Raw genomic sequence first — 25,850 nt, 5'->3', positions numbered from 1 at the left:
AATATTTGTGCTTGATTATTTTGAGTAAAGTGTTCTATTTGAATTTTTATTCATTTAAATTTTATTCAGTTTATGTCAATTGATCAAGTGGGCTGAATGCTGCCAGGAAAAAGATAGTTTGTTTATATAAAACAACCTGGAGACAACAAGTAGCCTGTTTTCCTAAGAACAAGCAATTGGCCTTGAGTTCACTTTCTTAGGCAGATAGCTGGAGATATGAGATTGCTTCTTCATGAATTCTTTGGGCCTGGAAGTCTGTTTTCTCGACTTATGCTATTTGAACACAAGATCAGTTCTGGAGCTTTGTAGTTCAATTTCTAAATTATTCAGAGATTATACAAATAAAAAAATAGAGTAAATTTGTGTGAAAGTTTTTATTGGGAAGTATTTACAGCACTGTTATATTTTAAAGCCTCTTAATATCATCTTATCCATTTATCATAATTTTTATGTTTATCAATAAATATATATTCATTAGAGGAAAGCTAAATTTTACAAGCTATTTAGGACACACGAGTATTATCTTCATATTCCTATGGAAGTTTTCCTCTTTTCCTAAATTTGAATTAAGGTATGATATTGGAAGACCATACTTTCAGAGAAGTTTCTCTGATCATGTTGAGTACTGAAAACCATGAGGAGGAGCTGAGTGGAAAAACAAACAAACAAACAAACAAACAAACAAAAAAAAAACCCATGATACTGGCCAGTTTGGTTGTGTAAGATGCTACGACATGTGACTGATTCAGTAAGGGTCACTCCAAGTGAATTGGGCTGGCTACTAAATAACCACACAGAGACGGAAAAAATCTTTTGGGGGGGGTTCAGTAACAGCTCCTCAACCTCAGCTCCCACAAAGGAGGCAAGAGAGGCAGGCAAAAGAGAGCAAGCATGCCTGAAACCCTCCTATTTATTGGGGAGAAGCCATTCAAGAATATTCCACCCAAACAAGGCAAGGGATTGTGTTCCAGCAAACGGGGGTGAGGGGTATAGCCCAGTCCCATTGGGTGACGCCCACTCCCAGAGCTGCACTCCCTTGCGAGCAAAAGTGAGGTCTGCCTGCTTTGGTGCTGGGAGCAGAAGCCAGGTCCACACCTTCATTATCAAGGATAAGGGGACTTGCTCAGCTCCTACATGCTCAGCTCTTGTTCATGGCGGCCCCCCGACAGTAATGTCTAAAACTGAATCTATATTAATATTTAAATTATATCATTATGGTCATGAGAGTCAAATAAAACTGCAACATTTTAAATTATGCAGAATTGGGGAAAAAAATTGCCCAATTTGGCTCCCAGTATAGGAGATGATGGAACTGGAAACATCATAGACTATGGTGCCAATTACAGTGGGAAGTGCTGACTTAAGTGCTGTGAGATGCATGTGACACCTGCAATAGGGGATCAGTATTTATGCGGAGGAGAGACGAGATGAGTTGGATTTTCAAGGGTGTGTGAAAAGAGGGCAGATTGAAAGAGAGGAGAGGTAGAGAAGCTGTGTGCATGGGGTCCCAGGAGAGTCAGAATTCCCCTGTGGACAAGAGGGGAGCTTTGGTGAATGAAATCACCATCCTTATTACTTGCTAAAATGGTTCCCAGAAGTTGGGAACAAAGTACTCCCCATTCTTTCCCTACCTCTGGATACTGAACTCTGAGTGTGCAAACTCTTATCAATGGTTTCTTAATGTACAGTGGATATTTGTTTGTTTGTGCTAATATTGAAAAGTCCTCTCAGTTCTTTCCTCCCATGAGGTTTTTTGACAGTTCACTGTCTTGGTTTCATTCCTGTCCAATTCCATCTCAGTGTTCATTTTGGTTTACCTTCTTTCTGCTCCTCTTAATGTGGACATTAGTCTGGACTCAGAACTAAGTCTGTTTCTTGCCTACTATTTTCCTAGCTCCAGACCCAGGGGTTTTGGGGATCAGTCAGAAATCTGCAGGCACAGAAGATACCCCCCTGTTCTTTCTCAATTTCTCCCTATATCATGAAGGGAGTGGTCCAGGGAATGTACTTGACCATCCATCCATGTGAGGGGTGGACAGGGGTGGTGGGAAGAAGGAGCAGGAGTCAGGGCTGAGACCTGGTGTCTGGTGGCATGGTGAGGGGTGGCATGCTCACCAACGGCTCCTCTCTTCCAGGTGGCTGGAGACCTTGTGAGGCGCCTGCACCTGGAAGCCCATGTGGAGAAACCTGTGGCTACCTACAGTGGGGGAACCAAGCGGAAGCTCTCCACAGCCCTGGCCCTAGTAGGGAAACCTGACATTCTTTTATTGGTGAGTAGTGGAAATACCAGTAATATGTCATTGTCTTGAAATGAGATGCCCATTGAACATGTACTTGTGAACGTAGTTTAACTAAATAGAATTCTTGTAGGAAATAACTTCAGAATTCACAACACTGATTTTACAAACTAATGAACTGTTCTGCCCTAACTCAACGTTTCCCAAACAAAATGTAAAACACTACTAGACTTATATAGAAATAAGACATGTATCTTTTGGGAGATTCACTTACCCTTGTCAAATTCAAAAAAAAAAAATTAATTTTTTTTTTACTTGTAGATGGACACATACCTTTATTATTCATTTATTTATTTTTATGTGGTGTTGAGGCTCAAACCCAGTGCCTTACACGTGCAAGACAAGCACTCTGCCACTCACCCCCAAACCCAGTTGTCAATCAAATTATAACATTAAAATTATATTAAAAAATAGAATTCACTTCTAATCTGAAAAATCAATAGGTATTTTTCCTCTAGCACAATGCTTTTAAGTCTTTTTCTACCAGCCGATATATGTTCATCATAACTGTAATGACACATATCTATGGTAAATCATGAGGATGGATGTGAGGGATTACTATAATTTAGATGCAGATTCCCCAAAAGCCCATGTGTTAAAGCTTTGGCCCCACCCCATGCTGTGATTGGTAGTTGGTAGAACCTTTAGGTGGTGGGGCCTAGTGAGAAGTCTTTAGGTCATCCAGAGCTGCCCTCAAAGAGATAGTAAGACCTTGGACCCTTCTTCTTTATTGCTTCCTAACCATGAGGTGAGCAGTTTTGCTTCACCAAATGTTCCTGCCAAGACATATTGCCTGGTTGCAGCCCCAGAAGCAGCAGTGTCAACCAGTTATTATCTAGAACCTTCAAAATTGTGAAACAGAATAAATGCTTTCTCTTCATAAGTTGTTTATCTCAAGTAGTTCTTATAATGATGAAAAACTGGCTAACACATAGATGGCCTGATGGATATGGAAGGGAGGGAAGAGAGTTCCAGAAAAGGTATAGCATGCGCTATGGCCTTGAGACAAAGCATTCTGTAATCCATCTGGGAACTGCAATCAATTCTAAATTAATTCAAAGCATTAGTTGGAGGTGATACTGCCCATAAACAGAGCCAATTGCCTTACATTTCAAAAACAGCTCTAGCTATACATAATGCCATGCAAACAGTAAGTAGAATATTGTTCTTATGGTATAGATTAGATTCTAATCACTAATGTTCACCTCAGGGCTGCACTTTGGCAGACTGTCTGATGGGTGTCAAAGAATATAGGGAATAAAGCAGATTCTCTTTTCTGTTCTTGTTTGCCAGATGAAAACAGCCTTTCAGTGGGAGAGTTAATGGGGATTCAGAAAGTCCATGCTGAACAATGTGGTCCTGTCATTTATTGTCCTTTGGAAACTCACCTGAGTATTGTTTTAATTCATCCAAGTTTGCTATTGAAAAGTCCCAAATCAAGGACTAATGCATAATTTTATATTCTGAAACCAGATAATACAAGTTAACATTTTCACCATTCTGCAGTTCCCAAATGGCATTATCCTCTCAAGGTGAGACAGTCTGAGCCTTAGCTCCTCCTAGAGGATGTCTCTGTGCTCAGCCTGGAGCATCTGAGCATCTCCTCAGTCAGATGAAGGGGATCTGCTGTATGGTTGTGCTCTTGACTTATGACAGATCTCAGCTTTCTCTTCTTTTATCTTCCTTGCTCTCATTCCCATTGAATGTCCAGGACTCTGGCACAGTGGCCAGGTGAGGACCCTGGAGTCCTAGTGAACTGGTGTGGATTTTGCTTTTGAAGTTCTATAGCATATGACTTTGCATGTTCTAAGCCTGTTTCCACCTTGTCTGATATAATCCACATGAAGTGCACAGCCAAATGCCTTGTGCATAATAAATCTACATTAAGTGTTTAGTAACTGGGATGATGGTGACTGTTCAGAGCATCAGTTTCAAACGATGGTTTTGAAGTTCTCCGCTGAGAGACAAGGAAGGGCTCTTGGAACTCATGCCACAGTGACAATCCGGAAAATTAAAAATTAACCACCCAACCCTTTTACTGAACGATGTAGGACTATATTCTTTACTTACTATTGTAAATAGTACACACATAGTACTTGATTTGTAGAAAAAGCCAGGTGTTTATTTTCCTGTTCAGTGACTTTTCTCCAACACTTCCCTTATGTTTTTTTTTTCCCCATCTCTGAGGAAGTTGATGACCCAAAGCTCTTAAGAAAAATGTGTTCAGTGCTGACGGACTACAGAAAACCCAGAAATGCATTATATAGCTAGGCAAGATTTCTCTCCAAAATGGTTCAGATAGCAAGTGTTTTGGAGTTTATTGAAGGAAAAAGCTTCAGGTTCCAAGAAATTCCAATTTATTTGATGTTGCTAAATAAATGAAGCCTTTTTCTACTATCATATCTCTTTCCAGGAGACATCATTCTAAAAGTTTATGGAGGTGGAGGATTTATTTTAGAGACATTGAGGTTGGCTTATCTAAGCAGATTGTGAAGGGAATCGGGCTAATGAGAAAACATATCCCCAACCCCCTATTTTTAAGGAGCCACCATTGACAAGTAAAAATTGTATATATGTAAAGTGTACAGTATAATGTTTTGATACACACGCTGTAAAATGGTTACCACAATCAAACTAATTCATATATCAAGCCCCTCACATAGTGACCTTTTTTTTTTTTTCAGTTAGTGGTAAGAAAACTTAAGATGAACTGTCTTAGCAAATTTCAAATGAACAATACAGCATTGTCAACTACAGTCCTTGCTAGTCCATTTGTGGTACTGTAACAACATATCACGGACTGGGTAACCTTATAAAGAAAAGAAATATATTTTTCATAGTCCTGAAGGCTGGAAGTACAGGACCAAGGTACCATCAGTTTTGGGGGTCAGTGAAGGTCCTGTCTCTGCCTCCAAGATGGCACCTTGAACTAAGTATCCTCCAGAAATGCTGTGTAAGCCCTCCATCAGGGCACCTTGTACTCATCATGAGTGGGAAGACTTCCTAACTCAATCACCTCTCAAAAGCCATGCTTCCCAATACTGTTGTATTGGGGATCAAGGAGACAAAAAATTCAAATCATAGAACTCCTATGCTGCATATTATGTCTCCAGAATTTATTAATTCCATATATGTTAGTGTTTTGTCACTGTGACAAAGACCTGAGAAAAACAGCTTAGAGGAAGAAAGATTTATTTTGCTCATGGTTTTAGAAGTTTCTGTTTGTGATCAGTGGGCCCCATTGCTCTTGGCATGAGATGAGGCAGAACATCATGGTAGAAGTACTTAGCAGAGGAAGGCTTTTCATCTTCTGGCAGCCAAGAAGCAGAGATAAAAGGGCTTGGGACAATATGGAGTCCCCAAGAGCATGCTCTTGATGACCTACCTCCTCCAACCATGCCCCACCTGCCTACATTCCCATCATGCTCAATCTTGGTAACTACTATTGTAATCTGTTTATACGCATTTGACTTTTCTAGATGGTACATGTGTGATCATAAAGTGGTTATCCTTTCATGTCTACCTTATCTCACTTAGTAAAACATCCTCCAATGCTACATATGTTGCTGGAAACTGAAGAGTTCCCTTCTTTTTAAGAAGGAATAATGTTTATTATATACACATGCGTGCACACACACATACACACTCATGACAGCGTGTTTTTTTCTCTTTTTGTGCCTTGCTTATTTCACTTAACATAGCATCCCCTAGCTTCTTTCATGTTGTCACAAATGATAGAATTCCATTCTTTTTTATTTCTGAATAATGTACTGTTGTGTGTACATGCCATGTTTTTATCTATTTATCTATTGATGGATACTTCTATTGATCCCATATATTGGTTAATGTATATAGTACTGCAATAAACATGGGAGTGCATGTTTTTTTACTCTTTGATATACTGATTTCCTTTTCATGTATTTAAAGTAATGGAATTTTTGGATCATATAATAGTTCTATTTTTACTTTTGAGGAAGCCCCATAATGGCTTACTAATTTACATTCCCACCAACAGTATATAAGGGCTACATTTTCTCCATAAATGCCATGATACAAATATTCACAGGGGTTTTGTATAATATCCTGTCAGTTTTCTTCATTCCTTTTCAATATTTTTCCTCCTCTGACTGAACAATTTTACACAACCTGTGTTCACATTTCCTGATTCTTCCATTTACTTGATCAAATCAGCGGTTGACACTCTTACATTTTCATTTTATTCATCACAGTTTTCTGCTCCAGGATTTCCACTTGGTTCTTTTCACATGACTTCTCTTTTTGAACTTGTTCATGTGTTGTTTTTCTGATTTTATTGCATTCTCTATTTATATTCCCTTTTTAACTCACTGAATTTCTTCAAGGTGATTATTTTCAGTTTTGTGTCTGGAGATTCTTAGATCTGCAGTTCAATGAAATCAGCTATTGGAATCCATCATAAGAACACAGAAACATCATGTTCTTCAGTGGTGTCGTGATTCTTTCTCCTCCTCCTCTGTGTCCTCTTGGTCATCCTCCTCTTCCTCCTCCTCCACCTCTTCCTCTGTGTTGCTTAAAGTCTTGCATTTCTTCTGTTTTCACAGTCTTTAATGGCTCTCTTTGGGAGAGAAACACTTTCCCCTGTCAGTTAGGGGGTGCATTCTGAGGCTCTCTTAGACCGTTTCTATAGGTGTGCACACTGCACACTTCTTGATCACTCATGATGGGGGAGGGGAATTCTTAGGATTATATGCCTTTGTCCCTCCCACAGTGGAATCTCATGCCAGCTTCTGAGAGCTTCCCATTTGCCCTCTAGGGCAATGCCCTGAAATGCTTGAGCTTGTGTGCTTTCTCCTAACTCTTTAAAAAACTGTGCTGGTTGCTTATGTGACATGCCTATTATACCTGCCCTATTGGGGGTCCTTTCAAGGGGCCACTAAGAAAGGCAAAGTGAGGCATTCAGAGTGCTTGTGTACTTGTGTACCGGTGTGAAGGACTCTAGAGAGAGACCTTCCAAGTGGCATAGCAGCAGGCTTTCTGGTGGAATTCCCAGAGTGGTTACAATGGCCCATGGCCTCTCTTCCCTACTTCCAGTCTCTTCCAATATCTCAGTCATTTAGGGGAGAGGAGAAAGAAGTGGGCCTCTTAAGTAGCATCCTGCACTCCACTCCTTTCCCCATTATCTTGGCTTTGTTGAGCAGAATGCAGACAAGCTGATGGAGAGGTACCTGCGACCATCAGAGAAGGGATTTCTTTCCTCATAACCAGTATCTGGCCTCATGTGATAGTGTATGTTCATATGTGTATTCATCAAATTAATATCATTGTGTGTTTTCTTTCCTCTAGGATGAGCCCAGCTCTGGAATGGATCCTTGCTCTAAAAGATACCTGTGGCAAACAATAATGAAAGAGGCGCAGGAAGGCTGTGCTGTGGTGCTGACCTCCCACAGGTGAGCAGAGCCCCCTCCTGTGGCTACTTCCTGAACAAATATGAGTAACAAACAATAGTTAGGGGAAAATATCCGCCTCCAGCCAGCACCATACACAGAAGTTCCTTCATCTTTACACTGTGAGGTTGATATAGTTGATGGTCCCCGTATGTAGCATAAGAGATTGAACCAGAGAGAGATCCTGTAACATAACCAAGGCCACAGGAGCCCGTGGGAGAGCTGGAGTTTGAGCCTGAAGTTTGGTAGCCACAGACCACACCCTGGCGTGGTCCATTACTGCTGGTCAGGGATGATTGATGGACTCCCTCAGTTAGTTCTTCCCAAGGGTTCCCAGCTCCTTTCTATCCAAGACCTCATATTCCAGTAGGTAGAATTATCTGAAATGAAAACTTAACATGTTACAAAATCTGGTCTAATATTTTACTCATTATGGATTTAATTGTGTTACTCAATTCTCAACCATTACCTCTTTTTAATTTTATTAGACATTGTTCTAGGCCTCATGGCAATACAAACATAGAGTTCAAAAAACCAGTACCTGGAGAGCAAGTAACATGAGGTGGCTAAAAATATCCTGAAGATACAATGGAGATTGGACTTTAAAGCTTAGTCTTGCCCCATCTCCCTGCCCAAGCTTAAATAAAATACTCTGTGAATCAAGTAACAAGAATGGTTAAGGATATGAGGGTTTTTTTTTTCCTTTCTTTTGGGGGAGGTACTAGGGATTGAACTCAGGGACACTCGGACACTGAGCCATATCCTCAGCCCTATTTTGTATTTTACTTAGACACAGGGTCTCACTGAGTTGCTTGAGGCCTTGCTTTTGCCGAGGCTGGCTTTGAACTCGAGATCCTCCTGTCTCAGTCTCCCAAGTTACTAGGATTACAGGCCTATGCCATCACACCTGGCCTTCTTTCTCTCTCTTTTTTTTAATGTGTTCTTTTTAGATACACATTATACTATATTGTATTTTGACATATTACACATACACTGAATATAACTTATTCTAATTAGGATCCTATTCTTGCAGTTGTACATGATGTGGAGTTATACTTGTCATGTATTCATATATGAACAAAGGAAAGTTATCCGATTCACTCTACTGTTTTTCCTATTACTATCCCCCTTCCTTCCTTTTATTCACCTTTGTGTAACCCAATGAACTTCTAATCCCCCCCACACACACTGACTCTCTTTGTATTTTAGGATCCACATATCAGAGAGAATATTCAGCCTTTGGTGTTTTGGGACAGACTTATTTCATTTGTCATGATAGTCTCCAGTTCCATTCATTTACTGGAAGATGCCATATTTCTTTCTTCTTTCTGGCTGAGTAATATTCCATGTGTATATATACCACATTTTCTTTATCCACTCATCTGCTCAAGGGCACCTAGGTTGGCTGCATAGCTTTGCTATTGTGAATTGAGTTTCTATAAAAATTGATGTGGCCATGTCACTATAGTATGCTGATTTTAAGTCCTTTGGGTATATACCAACGAGTGGGATAACTGGGTCAAATGATGGTTCCATTCTGGGTTTTCTGAGGAATCTTCATTCATACTGCTTTCCAGAATGGTTGCACAATTTGCAATCCCACCAGCAATGTATGAGAAAAAACATTAGCAATCATATATACAGCAAGAGATTTATATTCAGAATATAATGTCCATTATATTCTTTTCCTCACATTCTAAAGATTTTACTACATTTCCTTCATTCAAAATCCCAAACCTAGGCAATCCTTGATCTGCTTTCTGTCTATAATTATTTGCCTTTTCTAGATATTTCATATTATTGGAATTGTATGATGTGTAGGCTTTTGTATCTGCCTTCCTTCACTTACTATAATGTTTTTAAAGCTTATGCATGTTTCAGCATATATCAATAATTCACTCCTTTTCATTGCTAAATAGCATTCCATAGTATAATTAGACCACTTTCATGTATTCACCCACCAGTTGATGAATATTTGAATTGTTTCCAGTTTTGATTATTATGAATAAAATTATGCATATAATCTGGTAAATGTCTTTGTATATATAGGTAAATATTTTTATTTTTCTTGGATAGAGTCTGAAAATTGCATAGAAGGGTCAAATGGTAAATTGTGTTTACTACTTTAAGAAACAAACTAATTGGATTAAGGATCTTTGAATGTGCTTATTGGTTGTTTGTACTCATTCTTTGGTAAAATATCTATTAAAAATTTCCCCATTAAAAAAAAAAAATAGAGACAGGCATGGTGGAGCAAGCCTTTAATCCCAGCAGCTCCAGATGATGAGACAGGAGGATCACGAGTTCAAAACCAGCCTCAACAATGGTGAGGCAGTAAGCAACTCAGACCCTGTCTCTAAATAAAAAATACAAAATAGGGCTGGGGATGTGGCTCAAAGGTTGAATGCCCCCTGAGTTCAATTCCCAGTACCAAAAAAAAAAAAAATAGAATATGTTTAGGTTCACAGCAAAATTGAGAGGATGGTACAAAGATTTCTTTTATGACCCTCTCCCATTTATCAGTATGCTCCATGACACTGGTATGTTTGTTACAATTAATGCATACCTGCATCAATGCAGCATTATCATCCAAAATCCATAGCTGCCATTATCCTTGGTGTTGGACATTTTGTAGATTTAGAAAAATATATAATATGTTTCCACTATTAAAACACCATAGAGAATAGTTTCACTGCCCAAAAAATTAACTGTGCTTTACCTATTCATCTCTCCTTTCTGGCAACCAATAACTTTTTTTTTTTTTTTTTTACCTTTTCCATAGTTTTCTTTCCCCGTTTGACATATAGTTGGAATCATGCAGGATTATAATCTTTTTAGACTGGCTTCTTTTGTTTCCCCCACGTCTTTTCATGGTTTGACAGCTCATTTCCTTTAAACACTGAATAAAGTTCTGTAGTCTGGATGTACCAGTTTATTTCTGCATTCACTCACTGAAGAATACTACAAGAACTTCTAAGATTTGGCAATTATATGTGAACTGTTGTAAACATCCGTGTGCAGATTTTTGTATGTAAACTTGTTTCATCTTTTGGAGGGTAATACCAAGAGGTGTGATTGCATCATATAGTAAGAGTACATTTAGTTTTGTAAGAATCTGCCACTTATAATTATGTTTTCTGTCTGTATTTTTTACTTGTAAGAGGTTTTACCTCTACCTAACTACCTACCTACCTATCTACCTACCTGCATACCTATTGGACATTATATTCTGAATATAAATCCCTTGCTGTGTATATGATTGCTAATGTTTTTTCTCATTGGAAATGTAAACATTATAAACATTTTTTATTAAGTCTAATTTTTCATTTTTGTGTGGCTTGCATTTTGGGTGATACATCTAAGAACTCTTTGTTCTCAAGTCATGAAAATGTTCCTCCTATCTTTTCTACTAAGAATATTAAGGATTTTAGCTTTAAAGAGTCTTTGATATATTTTAAGCTAATTTTTTGCATATAATAAGAGGAAAGGAGTCCAAATTTACTTTTATGCATGTAGATATCTAATTATTTCAGCTCTATTTTTGTAAAGACTATCCTTTGTCCATTGAATTATCACGGTACATTTATTGAAAATTAGTTGACCATAATTTTAATATTAGTTGACCATAGATTTATTTCTGGACTCAATTATTATCCATTGACATATATGCCTATCCTCTCACTAGTATAATTCTTTTTTTTTTGGTACTGGGGATTGAACCCAGGGAAGCTTCACCACTGAGCAACATCCCTATCCATATATATATATATATATATATATATATATATATATATATATTATATATGATGTATACATGTATGTGTATATGATGTATAGATGGATGTGTATATGATGTATAGATGGATGTATATATGATGTATAGATGGATGTATATATGATGTATAGATGGATGTATATATGATGTATAGATGGATGTATGGATGTGTGTGTGTGTGTATGTGTGTGTATGGATGTGTGTGTGTGTGTGTATATGTGTGTGTGTATGTATATATTTTAAATATTGAGGCAGGTTCTCGCTAAGTTGCCTAGGGCCTCACTAAGTTGCTGAGGTTGGCTGTGAATTTGTGATCCTCCTACCTCAGCTTCCCAAGTTGCTGGAACTACAGGTACGTGCCACTGGTCCCACATCTAATTCTGTCTTGAGTATAGTGTCTTTTATAAAGTCGTGAAACATGCAGGAGAAGCCCTTCAGCTGTTTCTGTTACACAATTTTTCATTCACTTGAAAATTCTTTCTGTGGCTCATTTTAAATTTAATTCTGTTGTGATCCAAGGAAATACTTCTTTTTTTGTAATTTCCATTCTTTTAAATGGGTAAGGAGTTTTTAAAGGCCCGCCATAGAGGCTATAATTTGTTTTGTCTGTGAAGCAACAGATAATACATTCTTTTTTGTTTTGCAAATCATATAGTCTACTGCAAATAAAGCTCTGCTGTTGTAGTATGAAATCCACTGCAGACATTAGGTAAGTAAATGTGATTGTATTCCAGTAAAACCTAAATGAATAAGGCGGCAGGCTGGATCTGGCCACACAGCCGTAGTTTCTGCACATGGCCTAGCCTGCAGCCTGTCCTAGGGAATGAAATGGTCCTTAGTGGGAAGGAATGTGTATTCTGTGATTGAGCCAGTTAGGGTTAGTGTTGAGAACTCTGTCTTATTGTGGGTGCTTTGCCTTGGTGTTCTAATAGTATTGAGAGTGAAATATTGAAATCTTAATGTATTACTGGCTTTTCCTCCTTTACAGTCTGTCAGTTTTTTCTTTGTATGTTTTGAAGCTGTGATTAGATGGATAAGCACTCTTAAATGTTATCTTCCAAATATTTTTACCCTCTTATTAAGAAATGTCCTTTTTTACCCCTCATTGCATTTTTTTATTGTTTTAAAGTCTGTTTTATCCAGTGATTTCACTGCTACTACTGTCTTTGGCTTACTATGTGTATGACATATCTATGTATATTAAAAACCTTTTTACTTTCAAATGATTGTGTTTTTGAATAGAAAGGATGTTTTCTGCAAATGGTACAGTTGATCTTGCTATTTTTCCAATCTGAAAGTCTCTGCCTTTTGAGTGAGATGTTTAGATGATTTAACATTTAACATAATTATAGATATGGTGGAAGTTACATTAACCATTTTGCTATTTATTGTTTACATATCTTTTTTGCTTTTTTAATCTTTGTTCCTATTTGACATTTATATACTAAATAATTTATATACTAATAATTTGTTCCTATTTGACATTTATATACTAAATAATTTCCAGTATAGTATCTTTGGTATTTTAACTAGTTATTTTTGAGCTATTTTCTTAGTGAGTATTCTAGGAATTAGAGTTTCTATCTTAATTTTATCATATTAATACTAAATTACCTCCAGTAAAACAACCTTGCCATAACCTGGCTGCACTCCCTCTCTTTGTGCTATTATCATATATATTGCATTTCATGTGCTCTATATCCAGTAAAAAACTGTTATAATTATCACTTTGTGATAACCTTAAATCTTTTAAATGAGTTAAAAAAACAATATGAGAAAAAGAGATCTGTAGATTCTTGTATGGTAACCAATATCATTGCCATTCTTTATGCACTTTTTTCATAGAGAAAACATGAAAAATTTTTTGGTCATTATTTACTCAAAAAAAATTTTTCCAGCTCTTTCTATCTCTTCTCTCCTTTGGTTTTTTCATTACATATGTGTTGGGATTCTGTTATCACAAATCTGTGAGTTTCTTGCTCATTTCCTTTCCATCCTGTTTTGTCCTTTTCTCAGATGAGATCACTTTTGCAGCTTGGTAAGTTCACAGAGTGTTCTGCCATCTTGAATCTGATGTTATTCTCTTTAGCAAATTTTTCATTGTATTTACTGAACTTTTCACCTGAAAGGTTTCTTTTTGATTCTTTTGATAACTTTCATTTTCTTTAGAATCTGTATTTGCTTGCATTTATTGTCATATGTCCTTTAATTCTTTAAATAGCAATTCCTTTAGTTCTTTGAACATATATATTTTCTCTGCATTGGATAATTTTCCTCCTAACTCTAACATTGAGGAAGAGTTCAAGAAATTTATATTGACTGCTTTTGTTTTACACCCCTGAATATGGATCACTTCCTGTTCTTTGCGTGCCTACATTTTTATTGAAAACTAGACATTTTAGATAATGTAGCTGCTCTGACTTTCTTAACTACTCCCAAAGTTGCTCTATTGTCAGCTTTCATTTTTTAAATACTTATTTGTTGGATTTCTTTGCCTGGGATAAGTCTATGAAAAAAATCTTACTCCTGCAGTGAGTAGCAGCTGATTTCTCTGCTCAGATTTCGTGTTTAAAATTACTTTTAATTTTTCAAGACTGGCTGTATAACAGTCACCTCTGTTTTTGCCTAGGTTCCTTGATATCCTGTGACTGACCAGAGGTAGTTCTCACCCACCTCAGGTTGACACAATACAGACATTCTGTCCTCTGCCAAACGTTCTCTGTGTTGATAGCCAGGAAAATTATAAGTTTGTGCCAACTTGAACATGTCAGTTTCCTTGGGTCCTTCTGTGCCTCTCCTATATGTATGCAATAGCCTCTGGGTTGAGAGGCAGTATGTGGAAAGCCAGGGCCATCTCCAGTGTCTACTGCACACACTAGGGTCTCAATTGGTTGTAAGCATGTCACAGACACAAAAATTCTAGTACCTGGGAGGCCATCTCCCAGGTACTAGAGGTGCTGGCCATTCCTGAATGCTTGGATCCAATATAGTCATATAAACCAGCTATGTTACTGGGCATTGGTGTTGCACTCAATACTCCAAACTGAGTCCCTGCCCTTCAGCCATGGCAGAAGCTGCTGATACTCATGGCCCACCCTTTCCTGCTTCATGTTTAAGCTGGGGAGGGAACTCAGTAGCCCATGGTTTGCCTGCCACAAATTCTTCTTATTCTAAGTTTAGCAATTTGTTGGACATAACTGCTTCTCATATTGCTGCTTGCCTTCAGTCAATTCCCAATGTTCTGAAAGGGTTGTTCTGAAATTTTGTCTAGTATTATAGTTGCTTTTCATGGAATGGATTTGACAGTTTCTTCACTTGTGCACAGTCAGAATTGCTACTTCTTTTTTTGTTTTGTTTTGTTTTTGTTCTATTTCTCTTCAGAAAAAAATTTATATTAAAATGAATTAAACTTGATAAATCTACTTTTTAAAAAAAATATGTAAATTTTCTTGCTTAAAATGACCATTTGCTCTGCTAATTCTGAGCTCCGCTTTGCTATCTTCGTTTGCTGGCATGAAGCTGAGTCTTGATGTTCAAGCACAGGTTCTAAGAATTTTAACTTTCTAATAAAAAGATGAAATTATTTTTATTTCTTATATAACACATAATTATTGTAGACTGTTCTCAAAACAGGTATGTATTACTGTTGTTTCTCTTTTATATCCTCCTCCTATTCACTTGGTTTCACATTAATGACATACATATGCATATACACAAATTTATTTCTATAAATTTGTTGCTATTCATACAATACAAAGATCTAAATTACTCACTGAAAGTGAAGAATAGAGAAGCCTATGATTGATTCTGTGATTCTAAAATGACAGCTTTAGTTGAAAAGAAGTATCTCGGTGGGAAAGCTTTCCTCTTAACTTTGAGTTCACCTCTTAGTGCCTCTTGTTCCTTACTCCTGAGCCTCTTGGGAAGCATGGGATAAGAAACTGGGAGCCATGTCACTTACTAAAAGGAATGGAAATCAGTCCAAACAGGAACAACCACTTTGGTTTTTCCTCACATGTCAAACACTGATAAATGAAGGACACAAGTCTTTGCATCACCTAGACATATTTCAGTACTAATCAACCTAACGAATCATTAAGGAAAACAATTTGATGGGTTATTTTTGTTTGTTTGTTTTTGAGTAAATGACCAATGATTGCTTTCATTGTTGAACAGTTTTGTGTATTCTTCTTACTGTAGAAGATCATCAAAATCTCTATCTTTGTCCTCTATGCTTAGATGTTATGATATCCAACATGTTTAGAGGATATTTGTTAGTTAGTCAATAATAACTCAGTTGAAACTGTTAGTCATTTAATATCATGAGGATTTACTTTTTAAATATTTTTAGTTGTAGATGGACACAATACCTTTATTTATTTATTTTTATATAGTGCTGAGGATGGAGCCCGGTTCCTCACACATGCCAGGCAAGCGCTGTACCACTAAGCTATGACCCAAGTCCTATTACGAGAATTTAATTCATATTTGGTATTATTTGGACTCCTACATCTCCAAATTATGTTTAAGGAAGTAATACAAAAGTGACTTCATAGTCAACCTGCAACATGGTCATAAAAATGATAAAATGTTTTAAATTAAAATTCATTAAAGAAACAGAGAAAGCTATAATTGACCAGAAAAAAAAATTGTAAAGCATATTTGGAATGTTTATAGTACATATTCCTTAGATTTTATGTCAAGTATAACAAAGAAACTTCAAATTATAGTGGCCCAGGCAAGACACATTTCCCCCTTACTTTGTTAAGTTGCTGGTGAGCTGTGCTTTATAAGGCCAACCAAGAAATCATGACCTTTCTGCCATGCCATTTAGCCATCTTCCAGTTGTCCTTGTCCTCATGGTTGACATTGACTCACAGCACTGTGTCTGCATCCCAACTTAAGGGATGTGGAAAAAGACAATACCCAGGTCAAGTGGCTTGTGTTGTTTCAAGATGACCCAGAAATACACATTCTGTTGACCTGAATTTTCTGTGTGCCCACATGTAACTGTAAGAGAACTATGAAATAGTCTTGATCTGAACATCCATGGATCCTATCAGAGATTGCTTTATAGTTGCTGCCTAACAATGGAAATAACACATGCTTCCTGTAGAGAATTTGGATAATACCAAATTGGAAAGAAAGAAGAAATAAAGATGATCTACCATTAACTTTTCACTTCTCAGTAATATCCATACTTTTTTCTATGAATATTACAATTTTTTTCTTTCTAGAAAGAAAAACTCTTTCACATACATGTGCAATGCTCCTCATATGCATTGTAATTTTGCCATTAAAGTATCAATCTTTACTCATGAAATTCATTGACTTTAGAGAACTTCATTTTAATGTCTAACACACAGAATGATCTTTCGTTTACATGAAATAAATAACAAATCTCACTATAGAGCATGTATTTTTTTCTAGATTTTTACTATAAATAAATTGCCATATGTTCATATTTTGTGTTTCCTGGGGCAAGTTCATAGAAAAGGATTTATTTCCATATGGATTTTCAAAAAGTTATGCCTATTTTTACTTCCAACCTCAGCATATGAGGTGACCTATTTAGAATTACTGAGAATATCTTTAACTAGGATTTTTCTAATCCTAGAACTCATTGTTTTTATTTGAAATGCAATGGAGAACAAAAACACTTTCATCCTTAAACATAGAAAAGCATGCATGATGAATGCCTTTCTAGCTAGAAAACAGTTTTAAGAACATTTGATTTAATGGTTAAGTTTATGATTTGTTGCTACATTATTGGCCATGAATAGTTGTGAAAATCATTTCCACATGATATTTTTCTTTTTATACATTGGATTTTTTTTTTTTAAACTAACATATGACTTTTTATTTTAAGGCTATCAACCCTTACCTGTTATGTTTGTGGCAATTTTTCTTTTAATTTTTTTTTTTTTTTTTGGTAGTGCTTGAAACCTGGACTTCATGCATGCTAGCAAATCTTCTACCACTAAGCTGCACCCCAGCTCCTGTTTGTTTCTGTTCTTAAGACAGTTTGCTGTCTTCTGACATCTTATTAGAAGTTTGGGATTTTGCATTGCCACATACATCAAAGGCCCCCTCAGTTTCCACCATTGCTGTAGTGTTCACACAGATGCTCCCATCCTCAAATCATGTGTGCATTTCATGCTTTAGTGGCTCATTTTGGCTCTCTTTTGTTTTAATGCCATTGGCCTTATAATTTTTGAGTTTATTACCTTATTCAATTTATTTTAGCAGTGTAACAAATATTAATGTTTTCTGGAACACTTTTCCTCATAATTCTTTCAATATTTTTATTTTGGAGAAACACTTTATAATTATTTTCAATTTTTCTAAGGAGAGAGATAAAATTTTGATTGACATTATAATGCATCCATATCACAGCTTGTAACTTATGAAGATTTAAAATTATATTTTATAATTACATAACTTATTCATGATAAAATAATATTCAATTTTACTATAACCTAACATAATTGTATATTACATATTATTACAGCATTATATTTTGTTATACACTTATATTTATATTTAAATATAATGAGCTTACTTTCATACTATATTAGTATTATATTTTATATTTACACTAATATTATGCTAGTATTGTTTTACATTTTACTGATTTTTATATTGTAAGGTTCCTTCATTTTTAAAATAGCCATTCTTTTTCATTGAGTCAAGGTTTTATTTATGTCTGTTAGTAAAGCTTTATTTTTTCTCTTCATAAAACATCTTTTTTGTTAAGATTGTTTTTATTTTGTAATTTTGTACTATTGGTAAATGGTTCTTTCCTATTTTATTACTATTTTTCGTGGTACATGAAAATGCTAGTAATTTTTTAAAATTATATTATTGGCTACCTAAATAAATCTTATGATACTTAAAAGTATTTTGTTTGGTTTTCATGAGGTGTCTATATTTTAAGAATTACATAATTTGCAGTAATAGTGTTTTTGTCCACTTTTTACTTTTAAAGTTTGAATCAAGCCTTTTTTCTTTCAAGTGTGGCTCACCTTTACTTTTCTTTTTCTTTTTTTCCCAGCATGGAAGAGTGTGAAGCTCTTTGCACCAGACTGGCCATAATGGTTAACGGCTGCTTCCAGTGTCTCGGCTCCCCTCAGCACATTAGGAATAGGTATGTGGAGCTTCTCTGTTGTTTATTTGATTCCTATCAATCAACAGCATGATGCAGTGTAATAACTGGAGATGCTTTAGAGATAGCTTGATCCAATTAATATACCTCATGACATACAGGAAGAGGTGAAGGCATTGGGACATTAAAGGGTATGTTTAAAAAACACGATTAGTAAGTCAAAGGGATGTCAATTCCCAGATTCTTTCCCTAAGATAGTTTGCTTCCTTCTTGAGAAGGACCATACCCTGATTGTGGTGGCATTGGTAGGGAAAGAGTATGGCTGGCAGGCCCAGATCAAGACAGGACAAGAAATGGCCTCCTGGTGTATGAAGTGCCTTATCCAGAAGTTGTGCCAATAATACAGTTTTCAGCAACAGTAAATCAGAGTTCTGATTTACCAAACACTATATTTTAAGAAAGAGTTCTGTCAGTGTGAGAGGGTAAAAGACAGTTGCTGTGTTTTACTTTCATTTCGGATAATAAAAGACTAAAGATTTTTTTTTTCCTGTGCTCATGAATCCCTTAGATTTCTTCCTGGTTAATTATCTCTTCATGTCTTTTTTTTTTCCATTTACTTTTTGGGAGTTTAATGATTTTGTTATCAATTTCTATGACCATTTTTATGTCCTTGTATCTTTCTTTTTTTTTCCCCCAGAGTTGTCTGAACGATTTTCTAATTTCCTTCAGTTTGTTGTTTAACCTTAATTTTTCATAGAGAGTAATTTGGTCATTTATGTTGATAAATCTCTCTTTTCATGTTCATTCAGTCAATGTTTTTAATGTTAGAACTCTTAAGTAGAGATCTGGTAAATAGCTGTAATTTAAATATTTTTATTTTATGGAGAAAATAGCAAGTGCTTGGATAGAGGTGATGTATTAGGAAGTAAACAGCATGCTTCTAGTGGCTTGGTGTTGGTCACTACTGGGACAGTAAACCTCACTGATGCTTGCTGTTTAGTGTCAAATGCTTGCCAGATGAATCTGTTAGAAACTATTATCCGCTCACTTTAATAAGTATTATCAAAAGAAAAATAATACTTCACACTGTCTAACCTTTATGAATGTCTACATAAAGTTTTATAGTCCATTCCTGATTGTTGGGTGATTTATATTTGACTCTAGCTTCTTGCTTTCCATTAGGCATGGTAAAGTTGGCTGCAGTAGCCAGCAGGATTAGATCACAGGAAGAGGATAATTCCCAATGCTGATCTACAGGCTGGACAGTCTCTGTCCACTTCTGAGTTTTGAGTCTGATAATGTGATCTGTAGGTTGAGGATGAATTATTAGTGGGTATGAACTATAACTATATAAAGCAAGAACTCACATGGAGTTATTCACTGAAATACCGAACAAGATAGCTTTTAAAATGGCTTCTAATTTTTTTTTATTTTCCTACAACAAATAAGCCTATCATAAATAAATATATGACTACATATGTTTCCATAATATTGAAATAAAAAGTAAGGGATGATTCCAGGGCATCTATATTTGGAATCATCCATGTTGTCCCCATTTCTTCTAACATGGAGGCATTCACATAGATAAGAGGAATCCCTCCAAACTCCCCTGCATTCCTTACTTTCCATGAAAATTCACTAGGCTCCCATAGATCTTGAGGACCTTGTGTGAGAGCTACTGCAACTGTCAAGAGACTGACGCTTCCCTCCGATGTCGTCCCCAATTCTGCAAGGAGAAAAGAGTCACCTTGGTGGTCTTGTACAAGTGGAGAAAGTTGATTACTTCCAGAATGTCCTGATGATATCATTATTGAATGTGATCTTGAATAGTGACACTAGTAGTTCTGTGTAGATGGATATAGTGGAGATAGTGGGTGCTGTGTGCTGAGGTAGCATGGGGATCTAGCAGAAGGAACACCAGAGCAGGGACAAGGGCCTGAGTGTCCATCATATGACCCCATGGCTTCTTCTCCTCAGCTGTAATATGGGTTGCCATGAGGACTAAGTAAGACTGGAAACACTGAGGACAGGGCAGGGGATGATTTAATATTATTGCATGTGATTTGAGTGAAAACAGCTCATCATTCCCATAGCCAACCCCAGGCACTTTTAGGGGCAGAGGAAGTGGGGAGAGAGGCTGATGATCAGTATGGAGGTTTGGGGAATAGTCCTTGTGAGAGAGAATGAGAGCCAGCATCAAACCTATGGAAATACACGTGAATAAGCAATGAATTTGCCCAGAGGGTCTGTGGAGATAAATCAAAGAAAGCCAGTGTTTGAGCAGGACAGTCCTAAGTTAGGATCGGGACTCAAGTGTTGAGCTTTTCCTCTGGAGAAAGGGGTGGTGGGCAGGGTCCCCTGGACTGGGAGACAGTACCGAACGATTAGCTGTGGAGCCAGGAGCTGTGGAAATCCCAGAGGCAGGACTCAAAGGATCAAGCAGAGGATAGTACTGGCCCTCAGGGACCACATGCTCCCTATAAAGAGTAGGTGCAAAAAGATCCCATAATGAGAGTCAAGTGGAGTGAAAGCAGGAGAGAATGAGGGTTTAGCTTCCATATAGCTTCTCAACCACAAGCTGAGCTAGGCTTCATGGACAATGAGGACATACACATATATGATTCTCAGCAAACCTGAGTGGGGCAACATCCCAGAGCCCTAGTAGTATCATGAGGCTCAATCTGATGCTATAGTTTACCTGTCCATAGGTTAGGGGAGGGAAGGGAAAAGACTGTAGGGATGAGAAAACTGCAGTGTCATAGAAATATAAAGTAAAGGAAAGAATGTGGGTAGTATTTAGGAACAGATATATAAAGAACAAAAGAAAGGGGAAGAGAGGTCAGTGAAACTGCTCAAAGCAAAGAACTCACCCTCCTCCTCTGGAACCTGAGTCTGTCCCTCCTCCCTAAATCTGGGGGCATAGGCAAGAGCCAGGAACCGCAGCATCCCTCTCCCTCAGTCTAAGGGGTGGCACTGCCTTTCTTTCCCATGCTCAGTTGGTGGTTTTGGTTGGCCTCCTACACACAGTGCCCCCAAATTGTCCTAATTACTTCTTCTCCTACTATGCACATGTGATCTCTCAACCTGGGCCCTAACCACAACCCGACATGCACCACCATCAGAGGCACGGATGTAGTGGAGGTACTGGGTTCCGCGAAGGACACAAGCCCCAATCTCCTGCTCCTATCTGAACATCAAGATTCAATGGGCTTAATGTCTGTACCTGGCTCCTCCTTATCCCTGCTGTTTTAAAATACAGTGTATTGATGGAAAATAAAATATAGAATAAAGGCCCACAGACCAGGAGACACCACCACTACAAAGACAGTTTGTTACTCACAGTTGACAACACAAGGGATGTGCTACACAGGGCCACACAGGGGAGCATAGGAGTTGGTCCACGGCCAGAGCGAGTAGGAAGAAAACATGGAGCAGCGCCTTCATTGTGTTTCCACAGCAAACAGATGAGGCAACACAACCAGGCCTAGATTTGCCTAGCTTGACTAACATTGGCAGGACCTGAGGCATAGGGGCTATATGTAGTTGTGTGGCAGCTGGCCCTAAAGTGAATAAGATACTGGTGGATAATGGCCCAGAGTGTGAGCCACCAGGAGAGAAGGTGATGGTATGGTGCGGGTTCTAAATCTGCTGATTTCATATTTGAAAAATGTGGTTTTGGTGGGCTTTTATTCCATCTCTAGAAATTGGTTATTCCACCATCCCTTCCCTGGAAGGGAAGTCGCTCCAGAATCAGTAAAGCCCCCCAGATCAGAGCATCAGAAAATATGGCTAACATGTCCACTGAGCAGACTCAGCCAGGCTGAACTGAGGTGTGGATGTGGGACCATCACATTCTCCTGGCCCATTTTGCAGAGGAAGGTAGGGAGTTCAGACTTTTCTGCAGGTCCTAGAGTCCCCCTTCTTCTTCTTTGGTATAGTTCTTTGTTCTTTCTGATAACATTTTCAATAGCTTACTTTAGTTCTATTATCCATATCATAAGGTTTTAAGCATTTTTGAGGTTATGGAGTCATATTTAAAAAGTCTCTGGACTCCAATCTATACACCTAAGGTTCCATGTGACCAGTTTTAACTCAATGATTCATGGCGAAGGGTCTCAGAGAAATGGTTGCAGTAGAGAACTACCCCGGTTGAGCATCTCCGTTAAGGTTGAGTTGTTACTTTCACTCAGAAGTTTCTTGACCAAATTGTAACTTAGAAAAGGTGATGAACATGAGGTGTTAAGTGGAATTGAGGCTGTTTGCTTCTGATATCTAATCATTTCTTTAACAAACATTTATTGAGGGCCAAAAAAGGGGTCTAGAGATAGGCCTGCTATATATAACCTGTATCCACTCGGGTTCTCACACTTCATGGAGTGAGACCTGAACATACTGGGTGACATCACAAGGGTGAATAAGGTAGGCATCATAAAAAAGGATTTCTGAAGAGGAGGAGACCTTTTTCTAACTTCGAGGAAATAGGGATGTCTCGTAGACCTTGAAGTACAGGTAAAATTTGTTTAAAAGGAGATTAAATCCTAGGTGAGTACCAAATCATAATGAGATCAAACAAGGACAAACATACAAGTCAAAGTAGAATTTAGATATCAACATTGAAATTGAAGGAAATCTTCAGGCCACATAAAATAAGGATGGCTATATTAAATATTCCTTGAGCTGCACTAGGCTTTGTGGTCTTAACATGGGTTTCTCAAACTTGGCATTATTTTTACTGTGGGTCAGATAATTCTTGGTTATGGGAAGCTGCTCTGTGCATGTAGGATGTGTAGCAGCATCCCTGGCCAGTTGTGACAAGTAAAAATGTCTCCAGACACTGGCAAGTGTCTTTTGGAGAGCAGATTGTCCGGGCTGAGAACGACTGTGTTAGCTGGTACTTTTTTCCATGCCCTTGGGGAGTTTACAGGTTGGTGGACATCCAGGATAAGGACTTCAATTCTCAAAGGTAGAGCTGATGATGGTTCCTGACCTTTCTGGGACTGGATCTTCTGAAAGTTAGGAAAGCAGGGTCATGGATAGCAGAAGTCACTGCACACTGGGAGTTTTCTTCCTGCCAGTTGATCTGAGCTCTGGGACAACTTCATTTTGCAGAGACCCCAGGATCCATATGAAAGGGTGCCCTCCTCCCCTCTCAGCCTCAGTGTGGTCCCTTTATACAATCTAAGGCATTATACCTGAGAACCAAAGGACCTGATGGGGGCTAGAAACTCTCCAGGTGAGGGTCCTTTGGAGGTTCTTCCTAGGCTCCTCTAGACACAGCTTCCTCTCTCCACCTTGGGTCTGTTCTCATTTGCACTTTGTGTCGACAGCCTTATCACCAACAGCTGCTCAACATTCCCACCACGGATACCCAGTATGGATATTCCTACCCCAGAGTCCCATAATGATCCTCACTTCCTCCTTGGGACTTCTTTGGCCTTTCTAGGATTCAACATTTTCTTCCCTTTGCTTGTGTTAATCTCCTTTCTTCATTGGTGTGTGACTGCACCCTGCCTTCCAGACTATGTTTGTAGAATTTTAACTTCCACGGACCTACCTTGTTCCTATTTGATGTTAAGCTCCTGAAGAGAACAGGCTTTGTCTTCTGTATGTCCCATTACTTCCTTGTGCTTGTACAGTTGGATGATTTCAGACATAACTAACAGGCAGGGACAGCCAGTGCTGGAGGAATCCCCAAGAGAACCACACCAAAGAGAAGCTATATGGTTCCCAAATGTTGACATTTTGGTTCACCAGAAGGTTTAATACCATAGACTCTAAATTTCCTCACTTCCCCATTAATTAAATTGGTGGTGTACTCTATTCTCAAGTTCTAGGCCTTCTTACTATAATTGTTAAGGCACCTTATGTGATACTTCTACATACATAAAAATGTTTACCTTTAGAGTTACCTTCAAAAAGATCTTTTTAAAATGTTGTTTGTGCTTACAAGCAGAGACCCAAGTTCAAGGTGCAGAGCCACGTCTACACCTTATTAATTCAATGAAAGGAGATGACAGTAGATTTCTGCTAGTGGTATTTACTTCAAAGGGTTGTCCTGACTGTAGTTTGGGACCTTTTCCTGTGTTCCTAGCTTTCATCAGCACCAGCTGTCTCCAATCCTGAGTTTAGTGCAGATGGTAGGATGTCTCCAAAAAGGTAATGCTTTTCCAGAAGGACAGACACAGTGTGGAATTTCAGAGGCGAGTCCTCATAGAAAGAAGTAACATTAACTCCCTGCCTCTTGGCCTCCTGTTGATGCCTCCTATCTCCTACACCTGTGACCTTCTGGCCTCTGTCCAAACCTGGAGAGGTTGTGAGTCCCTCCCTGCCCCTATTCCAGCTGCACACCTCTGGACACTCTTGTGAGGTCTTCACAGAGCACTCCTCAGAGGTGCTCTCCAGCCTCCCCTCTTCCTTCCATGCCCAAACACCCCACAAGCTTTTCTGCTCTTTTCTTTAACACTCCTGATCCATCCTCTGCTTCCCACCCCTAGCTTTAGATTTCCTAGCTCCATCTCACCTCCTGAGCTAGACATGTGCCCTGTTTTCCTCTTGGAACAGACATTAGAATGCCACAAGACAGCCTTCCTTCAGACTCAAGGAACCCTGGGGGAAATTTCTTTCTCCCCCTTTGGCCTTTTCTTCTTGGTCACTCACAGAGAAAAAGTTACATCTTGTGAAATCCATAGAGATCGTCCCTCAGCCTTGACTGGGGCCCTTCTCTTGTGCAACTTTTGTTTTTTCTTTCTTCTTGCTTCCCTAACCTAGAAAATATCTCCCTTTCCCAGTTGTCTTGGACCTCATGGATTATCTGGTTGTCACTTATGAAAATATCGACTCTCTTCCATAATGCACTAAGCACAGTGTACATATGACTTAGCATGCTGGTAAAAATACCGTTAACTAACACTGAATAGTACTTGATATTTGCCAGCTCTGAGTGCCTGATACATGTCAATGAATTGATTCCTTGTGTGATCCTATGAAGTAACTATTATTGACTCTCAGTTTGTAGATGTAGAGAATGAGTCACAGAAAGGTTGGGCGTCTTTCCCGGGGTCATCAGCTACCAAGTGCAGGCTCTGGAATTTGAAGACCAGCACTAGTACTCTGGCTCAGTTTTCTCTAATAAATATCCTCATCCTGAAAGATCTGAGTTTCCCTGACTCCAGAGCCCACAGACCCAGCCTCATCCTGCCTCCTTGCCAGGGGAGCCATGTAGTTACGGCCTCACATAAACTCTGTTTGCT

At 38.2% G+C, this 25,850-nt stretch overlaps 1 protein-coding gene across 1 annotated transcript in view; it reads left to right on the top strand.

The window, feature by feature from the left end:
* The window catches only part of LOC124080802 (ATP-binding cassette sub-family A member 13-like), a gene marked incomplete at its 5' end in the record, with an annotated part of 211,536 nt that overhangs the window by 162,526 nt on the left and 23,160 nt on the right, over window positions 1–25,850 (top strand). The window contains 3 exons of the mRNA XM_058573465.1: window positions 2,136–2,270; window positions 7,620–7,723; window positions 18,550–18,642. Of these exons, the coding sequence (XP_058429448.1) occupies window positions 2,136–2,270; window positions 7,620–7,723; window positions 18,550–18,642 (332 nt within the window). The remainder of the gene's footprint in view (window positions 1–2,135; window positions 2,271–7,619; window positions 7,724–18,549; window positions 18,643–25,850) is intronic.

This window comes from Marmota monax, unplaced genomic scaffold (genome assembly GCF_021218885.2).
Source record: "Marmota monax isolate L192 unplaced genomic scaffold, Marmota_monax_Labrador192_F-V1.1 WCK01_AAM20220418_F8-fsc00343, whole genome shotgun sequence".
Classification (NCBI taxonomy): domain Eukaryota; kingdom Metazoa; phylum Chordata; class Mammalia; order Rodentia; family Sciuridae; genus Marmota; species Marmota monax.
This window is presented reverse-complemented; position numbering and strand designations above follow the sequence as displayed.